Source organism: Plectrocnemia conspersa, unplaced genomic scaffold (genome assembly GCF_051122295.1).
Source record: "Plectrocnemia conspersa isolate PC_06_02 unplaced genomic scaffold, ASM5112229v1 ptg000006l, whole genome shotgun sequence".
In the NCBI taxonomy this organism is placed as follows: domain Eukaryota; kingdom Metazoa; phylum Arthropoda; class Insecta; order Trichoptera; family Polycentropodidae; genus Plectrocnemia; species Plectrocnemia conspersa.
The window spans coordinates 5,400,692-5,419,064 of NW_028277170.1; the positions used below are offsets into that span (position 1 = coordinate 5,400,692).

At 32.3% G+C, this 18,373-nt stretch overlaps 1 protein-coding gene across 20 annotated transcripts in view; it reads left to right on the forward strand.

Annotated features, from left to right (window-relative positions):
* Nucleotides 1-18,373, forward strand: part of LOC148234084 (coiled-coil domain-containing protein AGAP005037) — a 278,647-nt gene that overhangs the window by 2,427 nt on the left and 257,847 nt on the right. For 13 of the 20 annotated variants that reach the window (XR_015809854.1, XR_015809853.1, XM_088187296.1 and 10 more), the window contains exons 2-3: nucleotides 1,678-3,599; nucleotides 12,930-13,028. Coding sequence is in view for 18 of the 20 variants with exons in the window: in XM_088187296.1 (XP_088043422.1) it covers nucleotides 1,844-3,599; nucleotides 12,930-13,028 (1,855 nt within the window). In the remaining 2 variants the exon portion in view is untranslated. The remainder of the gene's footprint in view (nucleotides 1-1,677; nucleotides 3,600-12,929; nucleotides 13,029-18,373) is intronic. The other 7 variants (XM_088187302.1, XM_088187303.1, XM_088187310.1 and 4 more) reach the window with 1 other exon arrangement.

Consider the following 18,373-nt stretch of genomic DNA (forward strand, 5'->3'; position numbering starts at 1 on the left):
TGGTAACGAGGTCTAGGCTTGAAAATATTTTCTTGTAGGAATCCATTAAAGTAGATTGCGATATTGAAATATAAATTCACACTACCCTCGCAAGTGTACAGGTTTCCTACCCCTGTTGTTGTCATATAACTCCAGACCATAACGCTCCCTCTACAATATTTGACTTTGGGTACAACGCAATCAGCTAGATATTCTTCTCCGACTCTTCGACGCACGTATACTATACCAGGGGTCCCAAAAACCGAAAAAAATATTGAAAAAAGTATGATTATTTAAAAAAATATTGCTTCAGAAATTGTAGAATAAATTAAATTTTTAATATTTTTTTATATTAACCAATATTAGTTTAAAATTATCTCAAAGTTGGATTCATCGGACCAAATGACTCGCCCAATATTCACATGTCCAATCTCGGTGTCTTCGGCCCTTTCGAGTTTTATTTATTTCTGAAAGCCACGATTTGTTCGGGTTTTACAACCTTTAATTTGATTTGTTTCCTCGAGATTCATATGAGTTCAAATACATATGATTTCAAATGAATTCTGACCATTGAGGTTTTGCCTAATATAGTGGTCGATAATCTTCTTTGATTATTGTTACAAATTATATTTGATACCATCGAAATTCGAAAATTAAATTAACGTCCTGGGTTCACGATAAAGTCTTTTGGACAATCGGAGTTTCCAGTCCCAAAAAAATTAAAATAATTTATCAAAATATAATCACAATATCACAGATCTTCTGTGGCGATTGTAAATCTATACATGCAAAGAGATCCAACTGCATGCATAATGCCTTCCTACTTTTTTTGAAATATAGACAAATAATAATACAAACTACAAAGCATAGTTTAGTATGCAAACAAATTTATTATTTTGGCAAATATTATCAAATAGGCGGCCACTGCGGCCGCCCCTAAAATTGGCACTGGGAGTATGTGAGATTACATATTGCGTATTGAGTTTTCATTCAGAAAATTTAAGATAATTTTCGATATCTGACAGTGTCATTGCACTATTGCACTAGTTTTTATTTAATATTTTTATAATACAGTATACAAAGTAATAGAAAGAAAGTATGCACTATGTGACGATAATAAACCGGAAAGAAGTCTGGCATCTGATATTTTGACAAAAAAAATTGTGTTTCTGAATGTATTTATAGAATTACGTTATTTTTTAGGTTAATTTTAACTAAACATATATAATATATGTAAAAATACTAATCAAATGGTTTTAGAAGTTTTGCTATTGTAATCCAGTAGAGAAATACAAACTGTAACGGTTAAAATCGATAGAAATTACCACGAGATCAGTGGTGTGTCATTTGTTTAATGATCGATGATCATGCGCGTTGCTACACAAATATATTCTCGTTCAGTTTGAACAGTATGTTTATATTCTGAAAGGAATTTAACCGCAGACCGATCAAACATAGAGAAACTGCAAGATTAAATTATCGTTACTATGTATACACCATAGAAACTATATTATACATATAGTAGTTTACAATTATATAAACACAAATTAATTTCCTTTTGTAACACATTGATGTTACGTCTGTAAAGTTTTAGCTTTAGCTTATATTATTCAAAATTAAAATGTGTTAAGAATCGCCTGTTTGATTTAGTAACCAAAGTTAAATTATGTATTAATGTAAGTGAAATTTCTTTTTCAGATTTGCTGCTTCAAATCGAGTGTACAATGTGACGTCTTGCCATTTTATATGTTGTATTTATACATTTGATATTCACTGGCTCAAAGTTTACACACCTTATCGTAATTAGATAAGATCAAGATAATAAAAAGTGTACACATGTAATGAGTTTTACATATCCGGAAAAATGAGCACCAACTCGAAAAAGTTGAACAATTTAAAAAAGCTGTTTCCGATTCTGTCGAACAGCAAAGTGAAGAAAAAAACGTTGGATAGCGACAATGGCAGCTCAGAATATCAGAACATTGAAAGCTTACAGTCGACTTCGCAGCGAAAATCACACAGTGAGGTTTGTGTGGACGTCGAGCCCCAAATTCAGAATAAGAACGTCGGAGAAGCACAAAGTGCAACTCTGCATTTGCGTTTCGAGAAACATTCAGAACCCGTTTCTCTGACAGAGAGTAAGTCGCCGAAGTCTGAGAAGAGTACAAGTTCTTCGAGCAGCACTCTAGTGCTTGATTCAGAGCTAGACGATCCTAAGCCGTTTCCAAGAAACGCTCAAAAGTATCAATCGTTTTCAGAACCAAAAAACTTTGATAGTCACTTGCCAAGGACCGGAAGAATGTCGGTGCCAGTTCCTACTCAACGAAGAGAAATACACAAAGATATACCAGTCGATAAAAAACTAATCGCACCCAAACCTCTGAAGCCAATAATTTATATTAACACTGGAGTTTATATGAAGGAAAAGTCTGAAGTAGATAATTGTGCTAACAAATTGCCTATTTCTCCAATATATGATAACGTTAGTCAGGTATCAGTTCCTTATTTTGATGACGAATATGTCAGCAGATCAGTGATTGAAGGCGAATATCAATCTTTGAATGTGAATCCAATAGAGAAGAAACCGCCGATTGTGCCAGTTGTTCAGAAAATACATCAACCGCTCAGTGAAGTCAAAAGTGATCCTATCACGCATCAAAAAGTGCGTAATCTTCAAAATGTAGAAGCTTTCTATTGGAATCAATTGAAGAAGATAAAGCAGAAACAAGATTATGAATTGTTTAAGCAGACGTTGTCTTCTGACGATTTGGTCATGCCTAATACAGAAATTAGTGGCAAGCAAATAAATCAGAAGTTGATAAGCTCGAGCGAACGTTGCCGGAGTGTAAGTCCCGCTTTGGTCAGAAAGCAAGATGTTCGTTATTCAACTCCGCAGATGTACCGCCATACAGTATCGAATAACAATGCAGATCCATCCAAAAGCACTGTCATTAATGCTAATTTTGTGAGAGACTCCCGCTTACGAAGCACCATTGCGTCTACGGATAACCGGCATTACAACAGAAACGTTAGAATCTGCACAAACTTAGATTCTAATAAAAATGTTTTGGTTATGGGGAATCAGTATGAACAGCATACATTGCCGAGTTCACATCCGCCAATATTTCGTCGAGGCAGCTTGTTGTACGAAGCTAGTACAAGCACTCCGATCAAAGATAAGAAAGTCAGCTTCTTGAGAAGTAATAAACCAGAGAGCGTGCCTCCGAAGAATGAGAGAGAAGCAACGAAGAACATTAATTATGTAATTGCACCAGTACCATTCAATAATTCTGAGCACATTTATGGAGAGATCAGAAAGCCGTCTGCAACTTATGCGTCTGTTCAGAAGAAGAATGTCAGAAACAATGCAATCAAGTATCAGCAACCATCAAGGATACCGTATCTGGTCAAAAGCCAAAAGCCAATCGGTAATAATCAATTCATATCACCGCCGATTAGGCAGTACGGTTCATTGCGGTCTGATTCGCAATACGGAAGTGTGAAAAAAGGCGTATACATAGGATCAGAGTCTGAAAGCGGTTCTGAGGGTGGCGAGGTGCGGAGAATAATGCTAGGAAATAACAAAAATCCTATGATCAAGAATATTCAACAAATGGATGGTGAGTAATTTTTACTATAATTATATTGCAATACTATAACAGCTTTTTACTAATACCAATATTTATCTTAATAGGAGGATTGAGATTAATATGAGGAGGTATGAATAAACATTTCCGTACCTAATGTCGATGCTGCTTTTATAAATTTTATTTTTATAGGTCTTCAATATGCAATAAACATATTATCATTATGAGCATTGGATCAGTTTCAATGTTGAAATATGATATTAAAGTAAATATAGAACAAATAAATTATTTATTACTGAAAATCTGAAATATAAGTTTTTCTTATTAAAACATTGTTTTATTAAAAATTGCATGATGCATGGATGCATGATTCATGTTGAATTTAAAAATCAGATTTTTTTATGAGATAGTATAAATACAAAAATTTGCTTAATAATCGTGCTTTAGAATAAAACTATCAAAAAGCGAGGCCCTAGTCACCGTCATTAATTTTTTACTATGTTACTCTATGAGGTTTGAGAAATATTATTATTAAATAAAGAAATACACTTCAATTGTGATCTTAGGGCTCAACGCCCATAGAATATATATATGTATATAATATACATATATAATTAAGATTGGTGATTTTTACTTTGAATTTTGTAAATACAGTATAAACCTTATATTATGGCAAAATAGGTGAAACGTGAATTTTGGAATCCCACGCAAGAATACAATATTTTTTTCTGCTACAGTTAGGCACCTCTTAAAATAAAATCGAAATGTTGTGCTTTTTTAATTCCATTCTCATTTCCTGCTTTTATTCTTATTTTCTGAATGTGAATATTGCCATCTTTCGAAAGAAAGACAATATTTTTTTTATATATAATACATTTAGGCATCTCTTAAAATAGAATAAAATTTTGCGCTCATTTTTTTCATGAAGGTTATAATTTTACAAAGAATATGTGTATTTTTGTTTATATTTAATCCATACCGTCAATTTCAGATTCGTAGTCTCTAGAGCAGTGGTTCTTAACCTTTTCAAAGTCACGGTGCACTTTTCATCGTGGGAAAAAGTGGCGGTGCACCAAAATTAAGAGGTCGCAAAAAATATGTGGACATCATTTTTATTACATATTTAAAAAAAATAATACCTAGTTACATACAAAATTACATACAATTTTTTTACATATTTTTTTAAGTTAAATTATATAAAAAAGTTTAATAATGAAAATAAATTAAGTTAGTTAATTTTGCCCTAGAAACAATTTTATATTTATACGCGTTTTATTAAAAATATTTATATTAATATTTGAAGGTGCTCTTTGGGTGGCAAATATAAATGGTGCATTTCCTCCCCTTCGTTTACCCAAAATGACGTCCCTGCTTAATATAATAGAATTTATATGATCAATCAAAAATTACTTAATGTGATACCTGAGCTTGTTGGCTTTTGCAGATATCAGAAATATTAGGTCGAATATTTGATATAGTTACCCTCAATTCAACGTCTAAATTTTTTTCTCTGTCTTTTTCGTTTTTTAGTTTTCAAATTAGTTACTGTTGAGAAACCAAGCTCACACAAATATGATGTTGACAACTTTAACAAAATTTTCAATGCCTTCATGTAAAGAACTGGATATTCCTCTTGGACAGAAATCCAAAAGTCCTTCATGGTCATTTCGGAAAATTTCATTTTTGAGTACGATCAGTCGACAATGAGACTAATTCTTCTTCTTCGGCGTATGAAAATCCATAACACGATGTATCAATCGTAGCAAATGGATTTCGTATCCAGTCATAATTTTCTCCCTCGGGATTGTTTTCGTTAAGTGAAGGAAACATATCTACTTTTTTTTTTAATATTCGATTTTTCCAAAGAGTTATTTTTTTCCGAAATCCTGTCAATTTGTCAATGGATGTCAAAAATTTTTCGTTTTTTCCTTGAATGTTTGTGGTAACGTTATTTAAATAATTAAAAATATTTGCTAAATATGCCACTTTAGCATACCTATCATTATTCTGAAGACATTTTACCAAATCATCCATACCTTCATATCGAAAAAAAAATTAACAATTCATTCTTAAGTTCTACGAATCGGCAAAAACCTCCTGACTTCAGTGTAAAAAAGCAAACACTTGTACTTAGCTTCCATAGAAATGCAAAGTTTTTTTAAAAATGCGTGTTTTTAAAGGTCTTGATTTTATAAAATTCACCATATTTACACCTTGATCTAGTACAGGATTTAGTGCGGCTGGTAATGTTTTCGAAACTAAAGATTCTCTATGTAAAAAACAGTGCGTAGATATAATATTAGGTTTTCTTGTCTTTGCAAGGGTTACAAATCCTTTAAATGAGCCTATCATTGAAGGAGCACCATCCGTACAAATTCCTACACATAACTCCCATGATATTTTAAATTGTTCTAAATATGAAGAAATAAGATCAAAAGCATCTTGTCCTGTCGTATGCTCAGTAAGTTCTTTGCAGCATAGATATTGATTCACTATTTTGTTTTCATTTTTGAAAAGAACGAATCTTAGTATTTGTTCCTTACCGCTAATGTCAGTAGATTCGTCGACTTGTAAAACAAAATATCGCTTGGAAAGTTTATCGTTAACTGTTTTCTCAATATCGTCCGACATATTTAAAATTCTTTTTTTTTATTTTATCGTTTGAAAGAGGAATTTTCATAATTTTCTTTTTTGCTTCATCACCAAACATAATTATTCCTATTTTCCAACATGCAGGTAAAATTAGAGACTCTGCTACAGTATGTGGTTTTAATTGTACAGCAATCAATTCAGCAATCTTGTATGACGCCAGTTGTGCCTTATCGGAAGTTTTAACAATTTTTTCAAAAGATTTCGCTTGTTTATTTTGCATGTTTAACAATCTTTTGAAGTAATCTTTACTTTTTGATGCAAGATCGGCGTGCTTCGTAGTGAAGTGGCAATTTAACTTGTCAGGATACATCGCGCTATTGGATAGTTTTTCTCCACATACAACACATAGTGGAATGTGATATCCTTCCTCATTGATGCTAGTAAAACCGAAACGTAAATATTCTTCAGAATACTGTCGATTAATTTTTTTTATTTTACTGGATGTATTTTCTTTTGTATGAGACGTATGATGTCTAGTAACATCGTCACTACTTCTTCCACTTGTACTCCCAGTGTCGTTAATATTTTGGTCTGATTCACAATTTCGTTTGGTAATAAATTTAACCATTATGGGGTATCGCAACTATAATAAAATATAGATTGATTGAAACATTAAGATTTTACTATTTTGCGGATTTTTCGTTTTTACTAATTTTCTCGCGGTGCACTTGCAATAGGCTCGCGGTGCACTGGTGCACCGCGGTGCACCGGTTAAGAACCACTGCTCTAGAGTCTTCATAAAATACATTGTTTTTTAATAAAAGCAAATGTCATATCGTTTTATTTCCATTTTAATGGATGCTATAAGACCAACATGGAAACGACGATTTTGATGGTCTGATAAAAATGTTACAAATACATTAATTGAGTCATCCAAGATCAAATTTTTGGTTAAGATAAAAGCGATCGTGTTTTAAGTTGAAGCTAATGCTGCATTTACAGACAAAATCATAACGAAGCTGTAAAATTTTTATAATATCTAAATGCATTAACTCGACAATTTTTAAAGCTCTATGTGAAAAGATGATTACTCTTCAGTCTAGTTTGCTTTTTGATACAGAAGTATAGTGACTTTTTTATTGTTAAAGCCTACGTAGCTAGTGTAGGAACAACCACAGGATTTCGGGATTGTAATTTTCCAATTCTGGGATCTCTGGATTAGTCCTGGGAGTAGAAAAAAAATGTATAGTATTTTTTATTTATTTACATGAATTTATACTATATATATGTATACTATATACTAAATAACATTTACAAAATACATTTTATTGTATATACATTATTTATATATACAATAGATGAATTGAGCAATGATGATCAACTAGAGGCCCGTGGGCCGCTTGCGGCTCGTGTGCAGTTGCCCTGCAGCCGAGACTTTTTAAAAATATAATTATCAATAGACATCAAAAGCCAACTCTTTAGGTATTGTTTTTTTGTTTCAACTATTTTGTACATACATATATAATTTTTATTTATTTTTATGTGTAAATGTGTCATATTTTAAATACATTTATAAAATTTAATAAAAAATTAACAGCAATAATTTTTTAGTTCAATATCACATTATTTTAATTTAGATAAATTTAATTTGGTTTTTTGAGAGTTGGGGTCCGCCGCGAAAAAAAGGTTGCTAACCACTATAATAGAGTGTATTATATTATGAGATAATAATATAAAAGTTTTTTAAATAATGTGCTGTGAAGTAAATATATTTAATGTATTCTTTTACATTTTTATAAATAAATTTTAATAATTAAATCTACCTTTACCGTATTACCATGTAAATTATACAAAGTATTTTATTTTATTGTTTATTAAAAATTTGACCATCACGACCGCGATAGGCAAGAAAAAGGGACGCGATCACGACTCCCTAGGGCATAACTCACAGCTAAAAGTCACTGAGCATTAACGGAATGTCTACACCGCCCCTTAGCAACTTTAAAAAGTTTCTCATTGCGGCATGCGGTTAGCGGGGATAGGAACAAAAACTATATTTTTAAATTTATTACAATTTAGGTGAAACTCGTAAAATAGAGGGAATGGGAATAAACACTATATTTTTAAATTTATTACAATTTAAGTGAAGCTCGTAAAAAGTACGAATGCTCTCAACCTCACATATTTGCTACTATACAATTAAAAAAATTTAGTAAAGAAAATCGTATCGATGATTTCTTCAGCGCTCAATTTAAGGCAAATGTTGGATTAAATAATAAGAAAGTTACTGCAAACAGATATATTATTTCCAAATTAATTGACGTGATTTGCTTTTTATCTAAACAAGAACTTTCTTTTCGAGGACACTCTGAAAATAATAATACCGTAAATGAAGGCAACTATGTTGAATTATTGTATCTTCTCGAATCAGACACATTATTAAAAAAAGTGAGAATAGATTGTCTTGCATTAATATCAATCGAAAAAAAACATTTAGACAAATTAAAGAAAGACAATATACTGATTATATAATGCGGTTATTGCTGACTTTTGTAAGAAGGAGCGTCGAATAAAATTAATTTTCAATAAAAATAAATACATAATATGTTTATAAAACAAAGAAAATAAATTTCAAAATATAGTTTTGTTCAGCCCCCCCTAACCCCCATATTATCAATATGTAATAAAAGTATATATTTTTCACTATTTTCAACGAAAGAACGTCATTTGAAAATGTCGTAAATTTGGCACATATAAATTAGATTTTAATAATATAAAACTTGAAATCATCGACATTATACTTTTAGAAGGTCAACAAGTCAACAACAAAGGTGACCTTCGTATCACTCTCGCATTAAAATAAATCGAACGAGAGATACATATTTAAAAATAAACAACTTGCATTAAAATAATTCGAATTAGAGATAAATATTTTAAAAATAGACAAAGAGGTGAATGACATTTGTTATTTTTAATGACGCATAATATAATATATATAATATTTAAAAAAATACCAGTAGCTATGCGACTACGATTGTAAACGGCCGAATAAATTCTTTTGTTACATTTTTCTCGAATAAGTGTTCTCGTTCATATTTTTAATAATAATATCCGTTTCGATGTTTTTAATTATAAAGCGATAGTGTAATTTAGTGTATGTGTTAGAATTAAGCAGTGTATAATTCAAATTAGTGTTACTATGCAAGGCACCGTTGCACCAGTGTTTTTCCATGGCGTGCAACCGCGCGATGCGACGCGTCCCTTCCCCCGCCGGCCTCGCGGGGGTAGGGACGCCGATGGACGCCGAAAGCGCGATATTTACAATTCTAGGCATCATGCGGTTGACAAGGTAATGTCTTTGGAATTTTCTGTGTCATATAGTTAACCCTTTGTGCTAGTAACTCAACATCGTATCCCAAGCGTTGCACTCAAAACTTTCAATGCATTTATTTGCTTTGTGTTCGAGCTAATTTTTCCAATTTCAATTTAATTATGGTAAAAAAGCTTCTGGTAGACACAGTTAAGTAATATTGAATTCTAAACTTATGCAAATAAGTCAATAATCTTAAATTTACGAGTGTAAGTTTACTGTAAAATTTTTCATCGGAATATGGCCGAATCGAGCTGTGTTAAGACCGCATAACGCTTACTTGACAGTTTTAAGTTCTTAATTATTCCTCTTAAACTGATTTTTTCCTTCAAATGTATCTATATTTTTATGATATGGGATGAAACGGGATTATATGCTCTAATTGTGCATTATTGTTACTTAATATTGTGTGTCTGTTATGAAATAAAAGGATTAGAAAAAAGCTGTTTCGCTCGCACTATTAAAATGAACGATTGACAACTATCGATCTGGGTATCGACATTTTTAGCGGCAACTCAAATAATAATATTAATCTTTTCGAGCTAGTAAATTACTAAGTCGCGTAAAACAGAATTAGTAATCTGTGTTTTAATTATTTATAAATACATATACTGATTTATTTTTAGAAATTATCCATATAATTACGAATGACGATATAATAATGGATGTTTAAAAAAGTGACGATGAATTTGATATTAACTGTGTGATTATTACTGTGATAGTAATAGTAGTAGGAATTATATCTAACTACTGAGGAGCCGTATACCTGCGCTATTATACGCATTCATTGAAAGTCGAGTCGATAAATAATATTTTATTAATAATTTAAAAAAATTATTTATAATTTATTATTTAATTAATAATATTAATATTTGTCAATTTATTGAAACATTATAAAACAATCGTAATGATAAATTTTAAATCAGCGTTTCATTTTAGTACAAAATATATAAGTATATTATAAGTATATTATATAGGAGCCATACTTTCGTATGTACGTAATAATTCATAAATAATAATGTTTTCATTGACAAATCATTTTAATCGTTAATACGCTCTGGCAGATAAAATATTAATTTTACCGCCTATGTATATATTATTTAATTTTCTTCAAGAATTTTTGCGCTCTTATGATGTGCTTTCTTTTGTCAAACGCTCATATGACTGTCTGCGCATTTGACGCGCGCTATTTTGTTACAGCGCTTCTTTGGTAAGCGCTTTTATGACGCAGCGCTTATAATGCAGCGCTCTTTTGACACACGCTCATTTGTCCGCGCTTATTTGTGACGTTGCCATCTGATTGACTCACTTGATTGGTACAAATTTACCCCTTCGTAACGCATAGGGTTTACGCCTGTCAGGTTACAGCGGAAGATTTAATTGCCTTATTCTTTTTACTTATGAATATTGACTTAAATTGACACTGACTGTGATTTCTAAATTATTAATTTTTTTCAATGTCCAGAAATTAAGTTCAGTAGATAACCTTTAAGTAATGCTTTTATAGATGCGGCAAAAGTGCCTGTTAAGCTAACATTATAAACGAAATGTTATAAATTGAAGTTTAATATTTATTATAGTTTTATATTATGTTCGAAAAAATATGTGTTGTACTTGGGAGCACGATCTTTTCACGGAGTTTACCATTACATTTCTTGACATTTCCTGCGCTATCGATGTGATTTCCGCTTCAATATTAGCTTTCAACTGATGCAAATTTTGTGGCTTATCTACGTTCACTTTTCCCTTTTAAAAGCTCCATAGTGTGTTCTAATCTGGTGAACGACGTAGCCGTCTTACATTAGCAATATTTGTTATCAATCGATTTTGAAAGTGTTGTCTCAGAATTTGCATTATTTCTTGCTGTTGCCGCTTTATTTATAAGCTATGGTTGAAGTCTTGTTATATTATATACCGTTCCGTTGAGTGTTCGAGTTCCATCGCCATTCTAGAATAAATTGGTACATAGATTTTTGCGTCAGTAATGTTACACCAAACACGAGCAGTCTCTTCCAAAACATACAATTTGGTTTTATACAGACTTTCCAGTTGCATTAAGAGTCGTTTACAAATTAGAATGGATCGCCAAATAAAATACTATTTTTTTGTAAACACAATTTTTTTAAATTAAACAAAAAAATATATTAGGTGTATATGTATGTACATAGTTACATAAAACAAACAAATATTTTATCGTTTTTTTAGTATTTGTTACTGTGTAATACAGTGTAGATATTAAATTGCAATCGGCATATTGTTCGTGAATTTCAATCAACAATTTTTCCAGGTAAGCTCAGTTCTCTATTAGTATTATAATTAAGCATACCACATTTTTTCATATCAAGTTATATTTTATCAAAAAATTTCTGATTTTTTTCAAAATACAACATATTGATATCCGTTGTTTGGTCCATCATAAATTTCATTGTTAAAATACTACAATAAATTCCAACATCTGTGATATGTTTGAAAGCAAATTAATAACTGTGCAGTAAACTTTCGGTAAAAACTCTCGTTGAGAGCAATCGAGTAGCGTGTTATGGAATGCAGCGCTGATAATAATTGTATATTATTTTTTTATCGATACGCTGAATTTTTTACAATGGTTTGCTACGATGTACTTATGTATATTCTCAAATTTGTGTTTATTGTGGTGACATATAATACCATTAGTTTAAAAAATGTACTTTTTAATTAAGTCTTTGTCGGAAGACGATTTCCTTTTGCTATTAAAATTATGCCTTAGTAGTTTGCGTCGTAAACATTATTCATTGGAAAGTCTTTTGTACTTAATCATCCGAGTTAAATCATCGCCATATTTGAAATGTTTAGTGCTGAAATATCTTTTAGTATTATACTCTTAACAAAGATACACAGCCCTGACAAAAGAGGCAAATGTCCTTGTTATTTAAGTCTAAAAAGTATATTGATTTTCATTATTCATTGAAAACACGACCCTTCCGTTCATTTTTAAAATGTGCTTTAAACTCTAACGTCGTGTGCTAAGCACGCGACACGCGTTTCTTTTTAGTGGCAAATTACAGTTACATTAGGTGCAATAAATGGATATGATAGTAATCTTCAGATCGTTTTTGAGATCGAGTTGAACTCTTGGAAGTTGAACGTGACTGCTTGGCTGGATCATATCGAAGTGAAACCAGCTGTTTTTATTTGTCTTTGAAGATTGTCGTTTGTATCGATTCAGCAAAAGCTTAGCTTGGTTTCTATATTACAATTATTACAAATCGGAATGTGATAGTTGGAAAGTTCTGAAGCAATGGTTTTATTGCCTGAAATTACAGTGAAGTGAAGTTCTCCACGTTAGAAAGGATTTTTCAGATTTTTCCATAAGAAGGAATACATATTGTATCCGTATTTGTAACCTTGTGCCTTTTTGATAGGAGCATTGGGACACAACTTCCTGACGGGTGGTGTCGACAATCTGATTGCATCCCTTAATCTAGAACGTTGCAGGACATCAGCGCTGAAAACACAAAAATGTATGAACTATTTTATATTTATTAATTTATTTTAATACACGCGCAAGGTATAGCTTACTATGACGTTATCAGGTAGTGGATTCAAAATAGCTGGTTTTGAAAGTCTGTATATCTGAGTTAAAAAATCTATAAAAAAAGCTTAATTTTTTTATTTGAAACAGGTCCTAAATTCAGATTTTTGAGCTAAAATCCAACAAAAAGGGTAAAAACTAATGGACTTTGTAAACCAGTCCATAATTTAGGGGGCTGAGTTTAAAAATCTGTCAATAAGTTGAAAATTTGTAATTTCTTTTCAAAACAAGGCCTAAATTTATGGTTTTGTGGTAGGTATACGCCGTGTACCCTATGCCAGGTGTAGGAAACCTTTATATTTCTGAGGGCCGCATTCACTGATCTGATTCAACATAAGGCCGCATTGAAAAAAACATTGACCCCCCCCAAATTAATATTTTTATTTGAAAAATCTATTAATAAAAAATCACAAAATTATAAATTTATATTTATTGTTAAAAAAACAGAATACTGTAAATCACAAAAATGTTATACATATATAAATGAATTATATGGAATATTTTTAATCTACAAGAAATATACAAAATAAAGTATATGCTTAATTAAAAATATTGGTTAATGTTACAATTTATCAATCTTTAATGTCTGATTTGTGTTTGTTATCTGTTGGAAAGCATTTGATCGCTTATACTTTCGCAGTTTCAGTTGATCTTCTAATTGCGTGTAATTGTGTGTATTTATTTGTGTAAAGTAGATGAAAATTCACAGTAGTAAGTTGTTGAGAAGCAAGGCATGTTTTTGGCAGTTTTCCATATTTCAATCGGATCTTTTTTAGTATTAAACAATGATTTTAAATTATCATTCACTGAGAGTTCAATTAAATTACATCTGTACATCTTTAGGTGCTTCGTTGATATCAACTAGGTGAGGCTGAAATGCCAATGTCAGGTCTAATTCATTCGTTTTAAATTCGGTAAACCTTTCATCGTATTCCACAATTTATAAGTCAATAACAGATTTGTATTCTCCAAATGACTCACATATTTGATCGTTAATGACCATCGCTAACTGTGGGAAATGTTCTTTCGAAATTTCCATTTGAAGAAGAATTGTTTTTAAAAAGGATAACTAAATAAATATTCAAGTCGTTTTGATTTAACATAATATAACATAAAAATGCAACATTCCTCTGAAATTTTTTATTCTTTAACTCACATTGCTGATTCAGTTCTTCATAAAGTTCGATTCACTGTTTTTGCAGAGATATAATTTTGACTAAAACTTGTCCCTGCGATAGCAACGCACACCACAACGGTGCGCATCATAAGATTCCCTATCAAGCTCGACGGTTTACCGTTACATTCTAATTAGAATCCACTACTATTTGCCTCTCAGCCATACACCGTGGGGGTGTTACCCTGCGCTTCTAAAGATATATTTACCATTTTATTTTTATTATATAATAATGCTCTTTTCTTGTAATAAATACAAATATTTTATTGCTTTTGTAAACAACAATAGTAGAAACACAGTTAATAATGACTTTAATAATACTATTTATTTAAAAGATTTTGGAAATTCTGTGCAAAATTAAAAAAAATCAGATACGTAAGTAGCAAAATTATAGAATGAAGTTAGTGGTATTCTAGGTTAATCAAATTTATTCATTTAACAATCCAGGGCTGACGCCGATCCCCTATAAATAAAAGTGGGAGGGGTGTCGCATAAAACGAAGAAAGAGATAAAGCATGCTAGTTTGTGTAACGGTACTTCGTCCAGACGAGATGAGAATCTTATGAAGCCAACGGTGCACCGTCTGTGCATAGACATTTTCAAAACTTGTTCCAATTTTTTTGGCATTTATCTTTGAAATTATTAAATATGTCTATTTGTAAGAGTCCCCAACGTTAGTAGCTCCTCGTGACAAACAAAGTCTTCCGTTATGGACCGAATGAAATATAAAATCAATGATTCAGTTGTCAGTTGATTCATCCAAAGCAATGAATAATAAGTATTATTTTTCAGAAGAACTGTATTTAGTTGTTCTGTTCAATTTGCGGCTAATTCATGCTGCATATCAGTTATGGTTCTCATTGAAAGGGGCAATTGTTTATAATTTTTTACTTCCACAGTCTTTCATAATTTCAACATCACTTAATGGCTTACCTTTTTTTTTACATACAATATATATGAGATATATTATTTTCATAATTTATTGCTTTTTGAAAAAAATGTGGTTTCTATGATTACTATAGTTTTGATGAGCATCGCATTTTTTCAATGTTGATCTAGTAGTATCACAAAGTAAACATAGCAACTTATCTTTAGCAGAAACAAATATTCCAGTTCTCGTTAAATTAACTGTTTTCCCCACTTGGTCTATTTCGATATGATCGATTGATACGCAAACAAAAATATAAAAATCATACATCTATTCACAAACCTTACTTCAATCAAAAAAACAATGCAACGATTTCGAAATCCGAGAACAAACTGAAGCACTCAATCACCGGATGTGAGTCAGCACTGTGTCGAGACAAATCGATGTCTCTCATTTTTTTTTAATAATTAACATCAACGTGCAAATATTTGTTCTATATTTTTTGAAAACTTTGCATATTATGTCGTCCGCGTATTAAAAATAAATCAAGTACCACTAATTATTTTTTAATTAAAAAAATATAATAACGATCTGTTCAAAAATATAATTAATCTCTTTTGGTGCCCTAAAATATTCAAAGATGTAAGTAAGAGTCTTGAAGTCCCCGACAAGCATCTAGTATTATAACTTGACCACGTGACCACGATGCAGCGCTCGTCATGCATATTGACCATAGGACGCATACGCGCATACTGAAATTGAACCGAGTTACTCGTTCTATCTCAGTTTGCGAAAAACCATATCATTATCTCTCTCACTCTCGTCACTTAACACGCGAGAGCGCGAAAGGGGAATTATCTTACCGCTCGCGCTTTAAAGAGCAGCTCCGACTTCGGCCCGTTTGCCGACAATGTTCGGAAGCGCTCGAAGCTGGCCAATTTGACTGAATTACCCTCACTTTACCTCCCGTTCTCAGTAACTTCCGAGAGATTTCAAAGCGGACAGAACCGAACTCGACTGAAGTAACCCACTATATTCTCCGTCCTTGGCCAACCTTGGCTAGCTTCCAGAGAGTGTAGTGCAGCCATTACACAATTGATTGCACTGTAGACTCGGCTAATTTGAAATCACTTCCTACAACTGTAAATTTACCACTATTTTCTATCATTTCAATAATTCTTAGTTTCTATTTTAAAGTCACTACACTGGGAGTTTTTTTAACCTATTTTTCATTTTGTCTTTTTGATATTTAATAAAATTACAAAGGGATCAAAAATATGTAGTAAATTATATTAGCATGCGTTTGAAATTGCAGACTGTAGGATAAACTCTCAAAATATACTAACTCAACCTAGCTAGGGATTACGTACCGGCATTCTTTTGTCTCACTCACGTTCGTAACTTTACGTAAACAATGTATGTACATATATATGTAGCATGTATGCGAACGAGAAATAAAGATAGCACGCATGTGTCACCACTCATTATGACGATTCCTGACACGTGTCAAGGCCAGACATTAAAAAAAAGATCGCAATATAACGAATCCTCACTCGCGGGATGAACGGGGTTACATGTATTTTTTTAAACATGCTGTAATAAGATCAGTACCGGCTGATATTTTTGTCTTCAATTTCTTAAAATCAATCGGTTTGTTTTCGATTCCTTCTCTGAATTGCGTTAAATTTTGTTTATGTAGAATTAGCAAATGCATTCTTTATCTTTCCGTCACCTTGATAATAGCATTCGTTCATATTCATTCTATCAAATCTCCATTTCTAAATAGTATGGTGACTTTTTTTATTATGTGTTGTTTTCGTTTTCCTAATGAGCCGAAATGGCAAAAGTTTAAGTCCACTTGATTTGATACGTTTATATTACACGGAGCAATCCGCCTAATATATTTCTAAAGGGTTATTTTACTGTCGTTGAATATCAAAGCATCTGTTTAAAATAAAAGAGCGATCTCCTTTCGTTTTTTTAATGTTATGGACCGTTTTCGAAGTTTGGTGATAAAAATGCATTTTACGACTTACAAATCTCGAAATTTAAATTGCTGTAAATGACAAAATAAATATTTATATGCGGAGGAAATTTCATTGCGAAACATACCTACTAGGGGCCCACCCCATCCTGTTCATAACATGTAGGGTATCAGCAAAAAAGGTCTAAAAGATACCTACTGGGGGTGAAGGCTGATGCATAGTGACGCGCCCTGGTACATTAGAAACGCTGATCTCTACCGTGATCTTGGTATAGAGACTGAGCGAGGCAATACAAAAAACAGCAACAGCCACATGCATATCAAAGAAGAGGCTTGAAAGCCACATGAACTTATTCGGTGACCCAAAGAAAAGCTTGCACGGATCAATGTGTTTCACAACATAATATAATATATTAGAATAAAGAAATATTACTTATTAGCTGCGTTGACAGTTTAATTGTAAAGAAATACACCCACCATAGATTCCGTTTTGGTTTTAATTGCTTTTGGCGTCGCTTGAGTTCTATTGTATTTCGTTACATTTACAAGGGATGAAACTAATTTATAAGTTTTTATGATTCTTTGGACTGAATTTGTTTTTTATGTTTCTTTCGAGCTAATTGAATAGCGGCGATTATGGGTGATCCAAACAGCTATATTGTAGAGCAAAAATTCTCAAACTTTTTGAGAACCTTTTTGAGAAAACATTGAAATGCTTGGTGCGTCGGATGAAATCTAATACCCAAACCATGTTGCTGCCTAATAAAACTTACAAATTTACGTACAAATTTGGTAGCTTTAGGGGGTGTAGCCCTAAGGGTGGTTGATCTTGCGGCCAATGAGACTCTTGTGTGAATTTAAATGGACTTTTTTATTAAGTTATATTTACATATGTCAAATGGACGATTATGACGTGACGTTTTTCACGATGAAGGTTAAGGTGGCGCAGGTGGTGATGGCCGTAGATGATTCTCAGGGTTCTTGTGGTTGCGTGCGGCGAGTGTCAGGTGTGACTCTTCAAACGGCTGGTAATTCGGGAGTTCCAGGAATGATCTTCTGGTCTGTCGGTGAGGGCGCGTAACTGGTTCCTCCGGATGATAGTGGCTGCTGGTAGATCGTCTGAGTCGTTGGCTGTCTGCCCTCTCCTCATCGGAGTCCGGGCTTATATCCTTTAGGGGTTGCACGCTTGCTGGCCAATCGCGATTGTGCATCGATCTCCTAGCCAATCGCTGCAGTCGCTTTTTGGAA